The sequence below is a fragment of the Panulirus ornatus genome, chromosome 2 (genome assembly GCF_036320965.1).
Source record: "Panulirus ornatus isolate Po-2019 chromosome 2, ASM3632096v1, whole genome shotgun sequence".
In the NCBI taxonomy this organism is placed as follows: Eukaryota; Metazoa; Arthropoda; class Malacostraca; order Decapoda; family Palinuridae; genus Panulirus; species Panulirus ornatus.
Window position 1 is genome coordinate 103,859,461 of NC_092225.1, and position 18,914 is coordinate 103,878,374.

Genomic DNA, 18,914 nt, shown 5'->3' on the forward strand with positions numbered 1-18,914 from the left:
ACTACACACCCAGACAAAGAGGAGTCACAATTTTTTCGTTTGCGTTCTACACTTCTCACCAACATTACTAACGTCAGTTCAACATGTCACAAAACTCTTTATGTCAAAGGTGCAACTTGTGCATAGAGGATAAGTATACATACGCTCCAGCTGACCTGTACACACGTTACCGAGACGTGTGTACCAACATTACCACACATTGTGACCTGGTCGGTGGTAGTGGCTAACTCCCTGGCTGCTAGGGAGACCCATAAAGGGATCCTAGGATAATACTATATTTATATTTATATATATATATATATATATATATATATATATATATATATATATATATATATATATATATATATATATATATATATATCTTGAATGCTGCTTAAGTTGATAACACCAACTTCAAGCATACTGTATCGTATTTCCTTACTATTAGACAGGTAGTTTAGCAAACATGAGTTATATTGGAGTAACTCCAAAGTTCGCAACTTGAAGGGCCTTATCAGAGGGACGTTCCTCCAAGGACTTCATCCCAGAATAACTTGTCTGGTCCAACAATTTCTCCTGGTGGAGCAGCGAACAGAGTTATTAGGAACCATTTGTGTTATCTCTATTATCATTATAGATCTACGACTGTAAACGGTGATCATATAAACCGTTCTGACAGTCATGAATCAATAAATCTTCGTCAGGATGTTTGATGAAGGTTAGAAATAAATGAATAATGTCTCGTCCTAACTCACACCCCGTCTCCTCTCCTCCCCATACCAACCTTTTCCATATCTCCCTTCCCACCCTAGGCTCCCTCCTCCCCAGGCTGTTTCCTCCCCATTCTCCCCCCACCCCAGGTTTTCTCCTCCCCAGGCAGTACCACTCTCGGCTCTTCTTACCCCAGGCTTCCTACCACCCCCGGCTCTCCCACCTCACGCTACGCATCCCCCAGCTTCTACTCACCTTAGGTCTCCCCATCCCTGACTCACCTCTCCCCGGAATCTTCACCTCAGGCTACTCCTTCTCAGGTTCTCCACACTCCCGGCTCTCCCCAGTTCAGGCAGCCCCCACCTAAGAGTACCTCACTCACCCCAGGATCTCCCCATCTCAGTTCTTTCAACCCCAGTCTCCCGCACTCCAAGCTTTCTCCACTCCAGGCTCCTTGACATTAGTTTACCCCCACCCCAGTCTTCCCCAACCTCGTCTCCCCCATCCCAGTCTCCCCCACCCTAGTCTCCCCATTCCCCAATATTCCCCACCCCAGACTCTCCCCACCCCAGCCAGCCTCTTGCTTGGCTGCTGTTAAGAAGATAACGATCGTATCAGGTTTCGCAGCGCTCACTCAGCCTAAATGGCCTCTTATCTGTGGTTGGGATCTTGGCCCACGACGAACATGCCCAGACGGGGTCTGGCAGGTGAGGGAGCATCACCGACTGGAAGGGTGTCAGAGACATTCTACAACTCACTTATTGTCATATACAACAACATACACACAACCGCTGTAACCAGAAATATCTGGACCTTCACCATGCTATCTGAAGATAAACTTAGGTCGAGGAGAAATGAGATAAGAAAACTCCCAACTAAGATAAGAAAACGCTCAAGTACAATTCAAAACATTTTTAGATAATGGAACATCAGTTCCTTTGAATCCCTTCACGAAATGATACAGTCATGAGACCCAGTAACTTGATACAGTTAGAGGGACCCTGTAACCATCCGGTACAGTCATATGTTCTCTGATGCAACACACAGTCTCCTACACCACCACAACAACATGAGCAAGCCAGATCTTTGCCAAGTGAGGAGTATCAGCTAGTCCTTCTCTACGTGGCTGTTACACCAAAAGGAACTTGTCTAACGCAAGTTTACATGAAGTTAGGGTAACTTAGATATACTTAGAAATGGCTAGGTTCCTTCACAGAGATTCCTAGATGCTTTCGTAAACTTTTTGTTTTGGAGTTGTTGAACTCAGACTTGTAGATTGTAACAATCACAACCACTAGACGTAACTGAAGCATGGTTCATGCAATCGATGACGCACACAGACGGAAACAATAACAGAAGAATCAGAGACACTGACACGCCCGCACTAGGAGGCACATCGCAAAACTTCAAGATTCTCACAGCCACTCGCGCATTCTTGACCCTCAATACACTTAGAATCACTCAGACACTCACACTGTACTGACGGACACAGGCCTCGTTAGTCTGGACCACTAGGTAAACTAGGGATGACCACATTATAGTAGAATATTCCATCTATGATTAGAAATTAAGAATCATTTGAAGAGACAAACTGTTCTCTATCAGGTCCTGCGTAACTAAACCTTTCGTGTGTTCAATCATTCAATCGTACTGACCTTTAAAAGCCAATTTGATGGGTATTTCTCCTTTACTGAACAACCTTACGTTCTCCCTTGACGAGGTTTCGTAGCTGACTGACAGCCTGTCTGAAATGCCTGTGACAGGTTCTGACGGCTGGCGAGAGAGCCTTAACTATCTACTCAATACCTCTGACAACTCAAATTAATTATATTGTCCTAAACATGTGAGGGATTCCTATCTCCAAATGTATCGACGTGTAGCGCGTCCACATCAAACCTACTCTGTATATATTTGTCCTCATGATTTATTGTTTGTCTTCATGTTGACGTTCCTGACGCTCATGAATTTTTTTTGGTCAAGAAGGAGTTGGTTCCTGTAGTGAAGTGTCACATGATTTACGTGCCTAACTTATAATTCCACCTGGTATGTTACTTAAGAAGAACTGATGCATTAAGTCTGTATTGTACTATGATTAGCAGAGTTTCCGAAGCTCTCACAGCTATTTCAAAATTTACTGTAACCGAGTTTTGGGATCATGTTTAAGGTAAGTATTTGTTATGAATGATATTCAAGTCACAGTCATTACAGTATAATGCTCATTCCTATTTCAAGTGTTTCTTGCATGGATAAAAATGTCTCTAGACTTGTGCAACATTTTGGCTGTCACTCACATCTTTCCTGGATTAGTTATCAACACTTTCTAGTTTCCCGAAAAGACTGATGGTTGTGGTAGCAACGTCCACAATACCTCCCATGTCTGAGTTCGTTTGCTCAACAGATTTCTCTTCTCCTGTGGAAGGCATCTGTGGTTGAGCCTGTAGAGGGGACCAGTTGGGGAACCTGAGAAAGGCACTTATGCAGGAGACTGTAGAAGGCACCTGAGGAGGAACCTATAGAATACACACACGGAGCAGACTGTTGTAGTCCCTTGTGGAAAAGCCCGTAGAAGGTACCTGTAGGGGAGACTATGGAAAGCACATGTAGAGAAGCCTGCAGAAAGCATTTATTGTGAAGCCGTTAGAGGTACCTGTGGCGGAGCCTATAAGAAGCACTTGTAAGAAAGACTGTAGCAAGCACCTGTTTAAGAGCCTGTAGAAAGCACTTGTAGGGGATCCTGTAGAAGGCATCGGTGGAGGTAAATACAGAAAGCATCTGTGGAGGAAGCAGCGACCCTGTGTACAAGTACGAGGAATGTAAGTATCTATCGACTTTCCTTTGCATGTAAAGAGCTGCTTTCAAGCCTCATTCACTGCCTTGCTTGTGCTTGTGCAGTCACACATGAAGAACACGGATCTTTCCTTGAGGCACAAGACGTTGCACAGCCTCCTGCCGCAGAACATGACCCAGACCTTGGTGAGCTTGTCTACCGCCATCAGATACTTCCCACACTTTCCTCCGGTACTTTCCCGCCTCCTCCTCCCCCACTTCCTCTTCCAGCATCGTCTAAGAGCACAAGACACAGATGAAAGTTTCTCTGTGACAAGCCACTGTGAAAATGGCAGAGGCAAGTACATACCTGAGGCAATTCCTAGCTCAAACAGGACCCCAAGGTTTACCCAAGCATATCGACCTGCCTGTTGACGTAACATCTTTGTAAACACTTCAGACCAATACTCGTTCTTTATGTAACCTTCTACCACGTCCTGAGTGAGCTGGTGTGAGTCCTCCTGCTGATGGTAAGGTGAGGTACTGGGGTTTAGTCTTCGTCTGGCCTGGAGGATAATCCTTCTTCATGAGACACACAGTTTGCTGCTGGTCGTCACAATCTACTAATGATGGTTGACTTTGCTGATGTAATACATAATGACTCATGGGGATCTCTGCTGTGAAGGAATCTACTGGAAATATTTTCGAATACAATTTAAGAAACATGTCTTACAGAATGTTTCATGATACATTCCTGGCTATCTCTGCCGTCTACACCTCAGAGTGATGGGTTATGATGCCTTCAGTCGTTCACAGGTGGCGTAGGACACATTTGCTCTGTCGAAAGAACGAAGTTTGGAACAATATCTTCTCAATTACATGACAAGAGCTGAAGCATTATTATCTCAGTGATAATCTCTGAAGCACAGACGATTATTACCAAACTGGCTCAGGAATATGCTTAAAATGGTCGAATGTTCTCGCAGTTCAAACAAGCAAAGGCGACAGGAATCATCTCAATATTGATAAAATCCGGTAAGAGCTTCATATACATGACCTCACTCTGTGTAGGATTGTAAGTGAAATAATACATAAATAACACAAAGCACGATTATTAGTATATTATTATTGTTATTACTATTATTATCATTATTATTATTATTATTATTATTATTATTATTATTATTATCATTATCATTATTATTATCATTATTATTAATATTACTATTATGGTTATCATTATCATCATTATTATTATTATTATTATTATTATTATTATTATTATTATTATTATTATTATTATCATCATTATTATTGTTATTAATATCATCATTAGTGGTAATAACATCAATATCATCATTATCATGTTGGACATAACCACATCCTCCACTCTGTCCTGGACACACCACGTAACCACATCAGCCACGTGTGTTTCCCACAGCTGGTAGTGTTGTGCAGGTGTTGTGATCATTGTGTTCCCACAGCTGGCAGTGTTGTGCAGGTGTTGTGATCATTCATCTTGTGAGCAGATGTTTGATATCTACACATGTTTTGATGACATAGTATGGAGCACTGCTCACACATCTGGCGTGGCTCACCCTCCACCTCTCTGGTAACCGGAGTAGAGTCAAAATCCTTCCGTCTTGTTAATATCCCTGGCATCACCTCTCCTCTCCTACCTTCCCTTTCTGTACACCACGATGTTCTCTCTCTCTCTCTCTCTCTCTCTCTCTCTCTCTCTCTCTCTCTCTCTCTCTCTCTCTCTCTCTCTCTCTCTTTCTGTTTTCCAGGTACCGGTTTGGTCACTGGTCTCACGAGCTCTCTGCTCGTGTTCTGTCCACAAAAGCTTGGGATCCGAGGCACACGTTTGGCTGCTGATTCCCACAGTTTCTTTGGAGTTCGGGCCACTCGAGGATTGACCGTTATGATAACTCTTTTTTTTTTTTTTTTCCCCTCGAACATCAGAGCTGTAGAATTATCTTTGCCTCTTCGTCTTCCTCTCTTCTTATAAGCTTTCTAATGTTAAGATTCACTTCTACAAACACCTGCGGAGTCATGATTAATTTCTACATTGAATTTTCTCTAATTCTTTTTATATCTTACCCAAGATAACTTTGCTTGGGGCTTGTTACGTCAAACACTTACACGATACACTTATACCAAACACTTACATAATACATATCGAACCCGTACCAAACACTTACTCACACACCTATATCAAAAATTCATATAGAGCCCTTATGGAATATACTTTTATATCACACACTTATATCAAACACTCGTACGTAACATTAACATATATCAAAAACGTTTATCAAACATGTATAGCAAACACTTGTGCTGGATCATCCAGCGTCGAGGAAGTCTTTGCGATGATAAACTGATGATGCAAATATGATTTCCATCTGAATAGAACGAACAGTGAAACCAAACATGAAACTGCTAATGCAAAGTTTACAACGACCCAAAGTGAATTTATTCTTCAAACATCAGATACAGTTGACAATATAGATTATAATCTGGATGTTTACGCTTCTCCGAAAACAAAGTCTTTTTACCTTCTCATATTGTAATGTTGCAGCAAGAGAAATATACATGAGCAGGTCTTGCCAGCGGGAGTCATGTACTCTGATGATGGACTTCAAATGTTGGAACCATTTGCTCGTATCTCATGATGATAGTCTCCTCTCTCTCTCTCTCTGTCTCTCTCTGTCTGTCTCTCTCTCTCTCTCTCTCTCTCTCTCTCTCTCTCTCTCTCTCTCTCTCTCTCTCTCTTCTCTCTCTGTCTCTCTCTCCTTCGATAACCACCAGAGACCTGGATGATCGGGGAGGTTTCACGTATGATCTCAGATCGGACACTCAACATACTGACGGACCATCAGTGGTGTCAAGCAACACTCTCTCTCTTGATACATCCAGCAACACAATCCCTCACACGTTGGCTGATGGTTCCCAGTCGTATGAACGTGGAACTCTACCAGACCTGCCAGACTCTCTCTCAAACTGTAGTGGAACTTTACCAAACTGTGGAGGAATTCTACCAAACTGTGGAACTTCCCCAAACTGTGTCACTATCACAAAGAGTGACAGTAACCAGAACAGCAGAACTGTACCAAGCTGTGGAACTCTCCCACAATATATGAAACTCTGACAAACTGTGGAACTTTCCCGAACTACAAAACTCTCCCAAACTCTGTAACTCTCCCAGATTGTGCAACTTAAACTGCGTAACTCACCAAAACTCTGAAACTCTCCTAAACTGGGTAATTCTCCCAGACTGTCTAACTCTCCCGTACAGCGGAGATGTCTCCCAGTGCCCCTGAATTTAGGTCCCATGGTGTAATGTGGGGCTGGGGCCTGGGGCTGTGGGGCTGGTGGGGCTGGTGGGGGCTGGTGGGGGCTGGTGGGAGAGTAACTCGTCTTATGACATCATGCATCGTTCTGATCCTCGAGTATGAGTCCAGATCTCCCTCCCCTCCCTCGTGTCACCACACGGCCAGGGGGAAAATCATGACAAGATTTCCTGATGTTCAAGAAAGTGGAGCCAAATGTGTACACACACACACACACACACACACACACACACACACACACACACACACACACACACACACACACACACACACAGAGCGGCTGTGATCTGTCCCACTCGTCTCTGCTACGCTTCTCTACCATGTAACAAGCAGACACACAGGGAGTCGTCTGGCCTTACACCATGCAAACTGATTACTTCCCTCAACCCTGACAACAGCGATTGTCCACATCGGCTGTTCTGTCTATGTACCAGCTGTTATGTAGCTGTACCAGCTGTTCTTTTCAGGTACCAGCTGTTCCTCCCAGACGGTAACAGCCTCTGCACACCAGCTGTTTCCCCCTACAGCTGGTTATGACCACTTAATAACGTGTCCAGGTTTTAGGTCAAGAATATTTTCTCCTCACTCAAGGGCGAGAATATCGTCACTATGTACACTTGAGGTACAACACAGTGCTATGTGTGTCTTGATTAACTTGTTGCTGACCATATGTTACACAGGACCTCTCTCTCTCTCTCTCTCTCTCTCTCTCTCTCTCTCTCTCTCTCTCTCTCTCTCTCTCTCTCTCTCTACGTTCTCCTTTCCCCTCTCCATTATTCATCTTTTCCCTTAATTTTCTTCCAGTCTTCTAATTCTCTCTTGTGTTTTACGTTCCTTCTGATTCTCCCAGACTCACAAGACTGTCTGACCTTGTCATCTTCTGGTTCTCTTTCTCCTCTTCAGCATTCCTCTTTCTCAACACACCTTCTTCTTCTTCTTCTTCCCTTCCATCATTATCACCCTTCCTGCTCCTACTGAGCCATCCTCAACCACATCCCATAATCATCAAGATTTTCTAACCATCTCTCTTTTCTTATCCTTTCATTCATTTGCAATTACCTTTTTCCTACCTATATCTGGCGCCTTTCTTATGTCTCTACTTCATTCTCCCTTTCCTCAATCCTGTTATCTCATTTAAACTTTCCGTTCTCCCGTTTTTTTCCCCTTCACATCTTTCTACACACGTCATCGTCCATAATTCTTAAAGTCATAGATCTAACTTCAAAACATCTGAGAAATTAACGCAGATGTTCTCAACACTTCAGAACATATGAGGTGATAACAAGGTTGTTCTTAAAGCCTCAGGAACTGTTATCATGAACTGTTATCTCGTCCACAGCGTCACAAGAGACGTGTATACATGATCTGTATACGTTATATATTGTGAAGACTTGATGTTATCTTTAACTTGCAGAATTGAAATATTTTTCTGATTAATTCCATTGTGTTATTCAAATAACTGACGGTTGAACAGAGTTGAAGTGGTCAGGGTCATAGAAATGAAGAAAGATGAGTGCAGTTGAATGTAATCAAAACAGGAAATGAATTTTTCATTTATTCATGATACATTGAACTGTTGTCACGTCTTCAGTGTCCATATCCCCGATTTGTTGTGTTACTTTGTCATTCACCAACTCAGAAAATTTTTGGAATTAAGAGTTCAATTAAATTTCACGAACACTTACATTACTTAACTGGGGATAATATAAGATATCTGACTCACATATGGTCCCACACTGTTCTCTCTAACGTAGCTTTTTCTTTAATTTATAGAAATCACATTTTCTCTATATTTCCCACGACCAAACATCATTACGTGAACAGGCCAACAGCTCGATCACCTGAGGTGGTCTGCAAAGAGTGGCTCACTTGCGGTGGTTGGCCAAACAGCTGATAACATGAATTAGTTTGCTAAACAGCTGTTCACGTGAGCCAATTCGCCAACCTTTTGATCACACAAACGTTTCTGTCAACAAGATAACATAGCACTGGCCTTATCCTGCATTTCTTCATCTCATATCATCCTACAGCTTAAGAACGCCACTCTCATTCCCTTTCCCTTGACTTTCACCCATGTCCTCGGTATATCTCAATACCCAGTACTATAATAAAGTTTGAAGAACAGGCAGCCGGGACATGATAGAGATGAACACTAACTTACTTTGAAAATAACTTTCTGAAAGTGTTACATGGACGGGTCTCGAAGACAGTAATACACTCAGAAAATGTATGGCAAAGTTATCTTTGCAACATACGTGAAGCGAAATAAGCAACATTCATAAGCACATATGTGACGCAACCCCCCCTTCACACACACACACACACACACACACTCACACACACACACACACACACACACACACACACACACACACACACACATGAAAACATAGGTGGGTCAAAATCCCCTCTTAGAGCCTGCGTACGTCCACATGAATGATAGATGAAGCAACGTCCCCATAAAAGATAAATGAGGACTCATCTCCATGAAACCATGGATGAAGCAACACTCCCAACCAACATATATAAACCTGTCTCAAAGCTTTGAATTCCTTTTTTCTCTTGCACGAAACCTCTTAACATACCAGTGTTCATTTGTTCATAATATTTACTCTATAATTCAACAACTTGTCGAAGAACATCTTTTCTCTTAGATACTTTATTATTTCTCTGGCAACGTTTGATATCTTCATACAAGCCTTGACTGTAATCCTTTGTCCTGGTTTGATTCATTCAGTACAGATTTATGACTCCTTGTCTTGCTGTTTTCATGAGACAAGAAACTCTAGCTTACAGAGCAGCTGTCTGGAAATGTCACACTAAATTATCTCCACCTGACTAAATCTATAACACAAGCAAACAGAATCAGCATACTGACCTTAAGCCAGACCAGGGAACTTACCTGAGACGAGGAGGACCTTAAGCCAGACCAGGGAACTTACCTGAGACGAGGAGGACCTTAAGCCAAGACTGGGAACTTACTCCAGACGAGAAGGACTTTGAGCAAGACAGGAGACTTACTTGAGAGGAGGTGGACCTTGAGCCAAGACTTGGAACTTACTCCAGACGAGGAGGACCTTGAGCCAAGACTAGGAACTTACTCCAGACGAGGAGGTGGGCGGTGCGTGTGTCCTCGTCCTCGAAGGTGCTGACGGTGCAGGAGTAGTGACCGGAGAGTGTAGGATCCGGGCGGGGGATGAAGATTGCCCTGTGAGCAGCCCAGGGATCGCCCGAGGCCTGGTAGGTGGTGTTAACGCGACCGCTGAGGACACCAAGAGCCTGGGGGCGCCGCGGAGGGATCCACTGGTACACTAGGTGGATCTTGTCCACATACCTGAGGACACACCACACTCTATGTACCCTCACTACACATGATGCTACACCAGGTGTGACGACCACATGTGTATGGTACACCAGGTGTGACGACTACAGGTGTATGGTACACCAGATGTGACGACCACATGTGTATGGTACACCAGGTGTGACGACTACATGTGTATGGTACACCAGGTGTGACGACTACAGGTGTATGGTACACCAGATGTGACGACCACATGTGTATGGTACACCAGGTGTGACGACCACATGTGTATGGTACACCGGGTGTGACGACCACATGTGCATGGTACACCGGGTGTGACGACCATATGTGTATGGTACAATACATGGATTCTAGGACACACACACACACACACACACACACACACACACACACACACACACACACACACAGATATAAGAACCCCTTTCTTGAGGTTCCTGCAGGTTGAAGACTAAAGCATTGTGGTGTAGGACTTATATACGCCACTAACTTAAGGAAAAAGAAAATATTCGAGACAAATTAACTTCAAAATTTGTTAGAGTCAGTTGTAAAATGCGACACATGAGAGAGAAAAGTCCTTTTGAGATAAGTCTTGATAAAGCCAGTTCAGGAGAAACAATGAATTTTTGACAATGAAATTATTTCGATGCAAGTTTTGTTATTGTGAAGCCTTTTCATGGCGGGCGCAGGCAGGAGTGCTTGCTAACACAACACAGAAAGCTTCGTAAAAGTAATTTGGAAAGTATTACATCTGAATATGGAAAACTGCGAGGAACTGACAAAAGATTTACGTAGCCTTGTGTCGGGTCGACTCACTGAAATGTCACAAATCTCTGACCCTTTGTGTCGTATTACCCAACTGGCCTCGTTATCACCACTCTGACGACCTGAAAGAGTTCCCTCATGGTCTAACAAGCAGGACGAGTGGTGTACACCTCACCTCTGACCTCTGCATCATCACGGGTTCCTGACACACAGACACACACACACACACACACACACACACCACCCATTACTGCTCTCTTATCTTTAATGGGAAGCAGTGTTCCTCCAGAGATAAGCTCTTTCCTTCACTTAAGCTTATCTTGAAGGTAGTCCTTGTGATTCATGCTTAAGGATGTTCTCACTATTGCTCTCTTCATCACCGCAACTGAACACATAAGATTAAGAGGAGACTAGATAAGTACTTTTCCCTAAATCCTCAAATGATTCAGGATCCGACTCTAGCTTCATCTCTGCCCGAGGTAGGACCAGAAAGTTAGCACAAAGTAGAATGTGTTCCATCCTGTGGGTAATGACGGCTTTTCACATCACTCAGTTCAGAAGGATCCTCAGGTAATGGAGAAAAGATTAGGTGGAATTTTTGGTCCATCTAAAGCAAATCAAATGTTTGCATTATTCATCTAGTTACAGATCTACTTCACTAATTGTCTGTGAAGAAGTTGGTTATTTGATGTGTTCCTTAGTTATTAATCAATATACTCATTAACATTTACACATATAACTTCACAAAGTAACAAACAACTATAATATAAGAATATGTAATAATGAAAAAAATTGTGGGTACAGCTATCTTATAAACTATCCATTGACCTATTTACCGGCCTCCTCATTACGCCTCTAACTACCTCACGACATAACTACCTGGTAGGGAAGGCAGAGAACACCTTACTCTACATAACCAACACACTCACCATTCACTACTATCAACGCACTTTATCTACCCCATTAACTATGTAACTACCCCAGGCCGAACATAACTCTCACTCAACATGTAACTAGTACTTCTTACATAACTACCTGTCCCTTGGTAAATACCTATTGCTCTCACAACCCTCACACTCAACTAACTACCTTTCATACCTCATAACTATCCTCTAACCGAATAACTACCTCATTACGAGTAAGTTACTTCCGTAACAACTTCACATACTACATGCATTACCTCAACACTAGTTAACTATCAGTACTGGAGAGATAGCCTTTCTGTCTTCTGACCTGACCTGATTTTCACCTGACCTGACCTTATTTACTGATCCAACAAGCAACAAACATAACTTCCTCCATAACTAAATCCTCACTTCAGTCACCTATTTGCATTAACTTCCCTTAACCACTTAATCATACTGCTCACTAGTTAGTCCCATGGTCATGACGTTACGACCCTTGAACACGACGGTACGACCCATGAGCAACACGGCACAAAGCCTGAAAACGGCTGAACGACCACTGGGTATTATGTAAAAGCCTTTGACCTGATCTTTAAGGGTCAAAGGTTGTATAGTACCTTGTTAGAGGGTTGTACAGTGTTGATCATGGGTTGTTCCTCAAAGTTCTTTATAATACTTCCCATCACTTAACTACCCAAATATTCCACGTACCACTTAACGACCAGGCCAGGTCGTTCCCACTCGTCCACTTGGTAGTCGCAGTCCAGGACGACCTCCGACGCGTTGGCTTCTACGACCTCAGGCACCGTGAGTCGTACGATGGACACACCCCCGGTACCACCTGCGACAGGAAGGGGTAGTTAGTGCCATCTGGCAAGATAGGGTAGTTTGTGGCCTGTGATAGGAGAGGGTTTGTTAATGGTCTGAGGCAAAAGAGGGTTTGTTAGTGGCCTGTGACAGGAGAGAGTTTGATAGTGGTCTGTGGCAGATGGTTTGTTAGTGGTCTGCGGCAGGAGAGGGCTTGTTAGTGGCCTGTTGCGGGAGGGAGCTATTTTGTGGCCTTTGCCAGGAAGGGGGGGTAGTTCATGGCTTGCGTTAGGAAGGGTTTGATTAATGACCTGGCTGAGGAAGAGGTAATCTGTATTCTTTTCTTGGAAGAAGTCATGACTGCTGTGTAGTCATAGATGATTAATGAATATCATGAGCAGGGAAGAGGTTGGTAGTACAATGGATAAAGGGTAAGGTCATAGTACTTGTTGGGCTGTTAAGATAAGGATTGCTTGCGGAATGACCTAATTCTAATTGTACAGTGTGAGGAAGGATAGCTACACTCCCAAGTTCCTTGTGTGTGTGATTACCTGCTTGTAGTGTACGGGAAGGAGGGTTTACACACGTGGGGCACCACCACCCCTTGAACATTCTATAATATCATACAATCTCTTAGATATCTATATAATGTGAGCATTAACCACGTCTTTATTCATCTCACTCCATTAATTCATCACTACCAGACTATAAAAAGCATTTCTTCATAGTATGCTGTTTTCTTCATAGTATGTCCTCTCGTTGTCCTAACTATTGAAGAAATGTTCACAGTCTGTGTCATCAGTCTGCTTCAGGGTTTTGATCAGGTCATCCCTCACTCTTCTCTCTTCTAAGGTGGGCAATTCTAAGGACTCTAGCCTCTCTCTCTAACTTCAGCTCTCTTCAGTCTGGTTACTATCTTCATTTTTTTTCCGCCATCCCTTCTCTATCAACTCCTTGGACACTTTTAGGTGCAGTGGCTAAACTTGAGAAAGATATTCTAGTTTTGACTTTATGTATAATGCAAAGATCTTGCTAAATACTTCCTCATCATTCACCTCAATGTATTTGTACTGTTCGCCAGAGCCAGTTGGTCTCCTGCACTGTTCTCCTAGGTTGAGACTCCGGTTGTATTTTAGGACGATGTCAACTCCCACGTCCCTCTCACACACAGATTCCTGCAGCTTATTTCCTGCTAGACGATAGATATATCGAGGCCTTCTTCCGCTGTGACCCATCCTCATTCCCTTGCATTTACGTCCTGGTAAATTGTTGCAGGTCCTTCACGATTCTCACTTCAGCGTCATCTGCAAACCTATTCAGGTTGGAGTCCATACCTTCTGGCAAGTGATTCACGTGGATCAAGAAGAGAAGTGATCTCAGAATAGATCCCTGTGGCACTTCGCTAGTCACCTCGACCCATTTGGTAAAGGCTCTTCTCACATGCGTCCTTTGATGCCTTCCATTGAGACGATCTTCCATTCATTGAGGACGTCTTCACCTCGTTCCCTGCCTGGTGATCTGCCAACTGCTGTGTTACCTGCTACGATGTTTGCTTCCTTTGTTCCACGGCTAATCTTTGGATCTTTACCTTCTTCATTTTACAAGTTTAATGATATTCTCAAACGAGCGTCTATTCAACAGTTACATCTTACCCAAAGAAAGTGAGGCGTATTTCATTTTTGTAATAATAATAGTAATAATTGTACTATTAATGATAATAATAATAATGATAATAATACTAATAATAATAATAATGATAATTATAATAATGATAATAACAATCATAAAATAATGATGATAATAATAAAGAAATAATAATAATTATGATAATAATAATCATAATGATGATAATAATAATGATAATAATGATAATAACGTAATAATGATAATAATGATAATAAACAACGATGACAAACTAATGGAAATAATAATGATAATGATAATGATAATAATAGTAATAATGATGATGATAATGATTATAGTAATAATAATAATGATGATAATCGTAGTAATAATGATAGTAATAGTAATGATAATTAATAATAATAATGATAATCATAGTAATGATAATGATAATAATAATAATCACAATGGTAATAAAACAATAAGAAAATAAAGCTAATAATAAGGATAATAATGATAATGATAATGATAATAATGATATTAATGATAATGATAATAATGATAATAATAATAGTAATAATAATAATAGTAATTATAATAATAATAATGATAATAATAATAATGATAATAATGATAATGGTGACAATAATATAATAATAACAATAGTAATGATAATAATTATAAAATAATGGTAACAATGATGATGATGATGACTGAAATAAAAGATGTTTTGCAGCCAAAGCTTGAAAATACATACAAGTTATGAGTCTGTGACCAGGGAAGAGGCAGTGCATGAAAGAATGCACAGGAAAGCAGACATCAACAGACCAGTGGATCATTTCCAAGCTGCTTGTGACAGTGGAAGAGATCAGTAACACTGAGGTTAGTGTTGTAGAAGCAGGAAAGCAAACGAATGACTCAAGGAGAAATACCTGTTAATTTCAAGGAGGCGCAAATAATGTCACATGTGGATTCATTGCGAAATACTTGTCCTGTGTATTCTTAACCATGTATATTGTTCTTGCTTTCAGTATAATGTTATATCATTCCATGTGTTAACATTCTTAGTGAAAAAATAGCACTTTGTCTTATTGAAAGGAAAATGTTATCCCACCAATTTGTATTCATTATTACGAGTGAAGTGGATGCTATCAAAGTCTCGTTATTGTAAATACCTTCATCAAGTCACCTTTTAACATTTTCTTTTTTAAGCTAAAATGATTCATATCGTTTGGTCGGCTCTCATACAAATCAGTTTCTCAGACCTGGAATCATTCTGGTATCTCGAAGCTGTTCTCTCTTTCTTCTCTTCATGTCTTCTTTCAAATATGATGATGAAAACTGAACGTAATATTCCCAGTGGAGACGCACCAGTGAAATGGAGAGAGAGAGAGAGAGAGAGAGAGAGAGAGAGAGAGAGAGAGAGAGAGAGAGAGAGAGAGAGAGAGAGAGGATTTGTTTGTAAGACCATAATTCAAACACCTTGTCTATAATGCCTGGAAATATATTCACGTATTTCACTGTTCCTACACACCGATTATTCAATGTTAGGTCACCAGAGGTTATTACAACCAAGTCTCGCTGCTCACATAATTTGTGTAGTTTAACAAAAGTCTTTTGTCTTCTCGTTTTGTAAAACTTTGAAGTTGTTGAGTCTTTGCCAAGTGTGAGTCCAGGGTATTAGTGAGTCTATGTTAGCTTGCGCGGTTGTAGATGTTTAGATTCTGTTGTGGTTTCATTTCCCAGCTTAATATTGTCTGCGAGTTTTGACGTCTTACAACCCATTATTAAGGTTGTTGATTTATATATATGAGACAGAGAAGTGGTCACAAGACTGATCCCTGTGGCACACCACTTGTTACCAGCATCATAGCAGACTGTTAATCACTGTTCATTATTTACGACCAGTCAACCACTTTCCTAACCACTGAGCTACAACCCTATCTATGCTTAACCTCTGAGAGGTTTTTTCATGGTATAAAATCTACCTAGACGACATCAATGAATTTACTTTCATCATTCACAATGAGTATATCACAACACATCATGAAATATATCAAGTATATCTGTCAGGTAGGAGCAATTTTGTGGAAATCTATGCTGAGAAGTGTTGATTAGGTTGTGAGTCTCAAGATTATTAGCTTGTGAGTCTCAAGATGATTAGGTTGTGAGTCTAAAATGATTAGGTTGTGAGTCTCAAAATGATTAGGTTGTGAGTCTCAAGATGATTAGGTTGTGAGTCTCAAAATGATTAGGTTGTGAGTTTCAAGATGATTAGGTTGTGAGTCTCATGATGATTAGGTTGTGAGTATCATGATGATTAGGTTGTGAGTCTCAAGATAATTTGCAGACTTGTATCAAGTAATGGTACACGTAAGTTTACAAGCTGCTGACGTCAGAGGGTAATCATATGGCATGGTAACCATCGTTTTTGAGATCCCTGTGTTACATTGGCTAACTTCCAGTCACAGGAAACGTTCCCTAAACATGTGACTCACTATACAACAACAACAGAAATATCTCAGGCATGACTATATCTCCATTGCAATTTCTTTCGTTGTTCTTGGAAAATAGTATTATCTGAGGCATCTATAGTAGATATTGTGATAAGTTTTATGTTGGTCAGACTGGTAAGGATCTTTCTGTTAGACTTAAGCAACATAAATATAGGATAGGAACGGGACAAGAATCAACAGCCTTGTTTAATCATGTTAAAAACTATGATCATTGTATTTACTGGAGTAACGCCATCTCAGTTATTAACTCTAACTCCTGTACCACGAGAAATATATCTGAATTTTCTACTATTGAATACACAAGTAATTGAAACATAAATATTAGTGAAGGTCTATACAAATTGGATAGCTTTATTGTTAATAAAATTTGTAAACAATTCCCCTTGTCCAAATAATAACTTGATGATACGCTTGTTGCCAGACTCGAACGCACCCGACCACTATTCGGGTAGTCACTTATTTACCAAATGGTGTCCTAGCTTCGTTTCTTCATTGTTTATCAACTGACTGTTATATTTCTCTCTTGTGTCTCCCCTGATGATGTGATTATTACACGAAAGTGCGCTTGGGAACTTATCGTTTCCTTTCCCCCGTGGACTTGAAGGAATATATATATATATATATATATATATATATATATATATATATATATATATATATATTATACTTTGTCGCTGTCTCCCGCGTCATCGAGGTAGCGCAAGGAAATAGACGAAAGAATAGCCCAACCCACCCACACACGCACATATACATACCTATACATTTCAACGTATACATACGTATACATATATATATACACATGTACATATTCATACATGCTACCTTCATCCATTCTCGCCGCCACTCCGCTCGAAGTTACTCCGCGAGGCGAGTGAAAAGTTACCTTTAGCAAGGCTGTATCACTGGGAGTCAAAAAGATTTCTCATTCCCAAGGAGTCTACATTTCCCAGCTACTGGAAATAGCGGAGCCTTTAGAAAGGCCCTTGTCAACACGTGGACTAGCCTGAAAGTCTGGTCGTGGGGTGTCTACATGTATCGTTTTCTTTCATATTAAATATAATTCTCCAAAGAACGTTTACTCTTTGGTCATAAAGAAAACAAAAACAAAAACAAAAAAATTGATAAATGTATATACTGAAGGTAGATGGGGAGCGGGTTGGCTGCTGTCTCAATGGGTAAGGTTCGTCTGGGGAATTAGCATGCCTTGCCATTCCTTGCACTGGGTCCAATTAGCCAAGTTAATTGCTCCGGAAACGTTTGATGACCCCTTCATAATTAGCAATCGACTAAAAGCAAAACGGTATATAAGTAATTTACTTATATTTAGTAAATTATCGTTCAAGCATTAAGTGCTTGTTGAATAAAATGAAAAATGTTGTGAATGATTGGAAATGTAGTGTGGTCATGAAAAGGCACTTGGTCGTTGGTGATATTCGCGTCACTTATTCATTTCGCTTCGCTATGCTAATCTTTATAACATGGCTTTCCACACTCACAAACTTTTAGTCTTCTGTTTTTTATATGAATTTACTCCCGGTATTAATATATGTTATATTCAGTCAGTGTGATACTCTGTTGTGTGATCAGCCCCACACTGCTGATGGTCCTCATGTGATCAGCCCCCACACTGCTCATGGTCCTCGTGTGATCAGCCCCCACACTGCTCATGGTCCTCGTGTGATCAGCCCCCACACTGCTCATGGTCCTCATGTGATCAGCCCCCACACTGCTCATGGTCCTCATGTGATCAGCCCCCACACTGCTCATGGTCCTCGTGTGATCAGCCCCCACACTGCTCATGGTCCTCGTGTGATCAGCCCCCACACTGCTCATGGTCCTCATGTGATCAGCCCCCACACTGCTCATGGTCCTCATGTGATCAGCCCCCACACTGCTCATGGTCCTCGTGTGATCAGCCCCCACACTGCTCATGGTCCTCGTGTGATCAGCCCCCACACTGCTGATGGTCCTCGTGTGATCAGCCCCCACACTGCTCATGGTCCTCATGTGATCAGCCCCCACACTGCTGATGGTCCTCATGTGATCAGCCCCCACACTGCTGATGGTCCTCATGTGATCAGCCCCCACACTGCTCATGGTCCTCATGTGATCAGCCCCCACACTGCTCATGGTCCTCGTGTGATCAGCCCCCACACTGCTGATG

The 18,914-nt window shown here is 41.6% G+C and overlaps 1 protein-coding gene across 4 annotated transcripts in view; it reads right to left on the bottom strand.

Annotated features, from left to right (window-relative positions):
• LOC139759098 (uncharacterized) overlaps positions 1–18,914 on the bottom strand; it is a 339,811-nt gene that overhangs the window by 20,257 nt on the left and 300,640 nt on the right. For all 4 annotated transcript variants that reach the window (XM_071681066.1, XM_071681058.1, XM_071681085.1 and 1 more), the window contains 2 exons: positions 12,516–12,645; positions 9,914–10,146 (listed from right to left, as the gene is read on the bottom strand). In XM_071681066.1, coding sequence (XP_071537167.1) covers positions 9,914–10,146; positions 12,516–12,645 — 363 coding nt within the window. The remainder of the gene's footprint in view (positions 1–9,913; positions 10,147–12,515; positions 12,646–18,914) is intronic.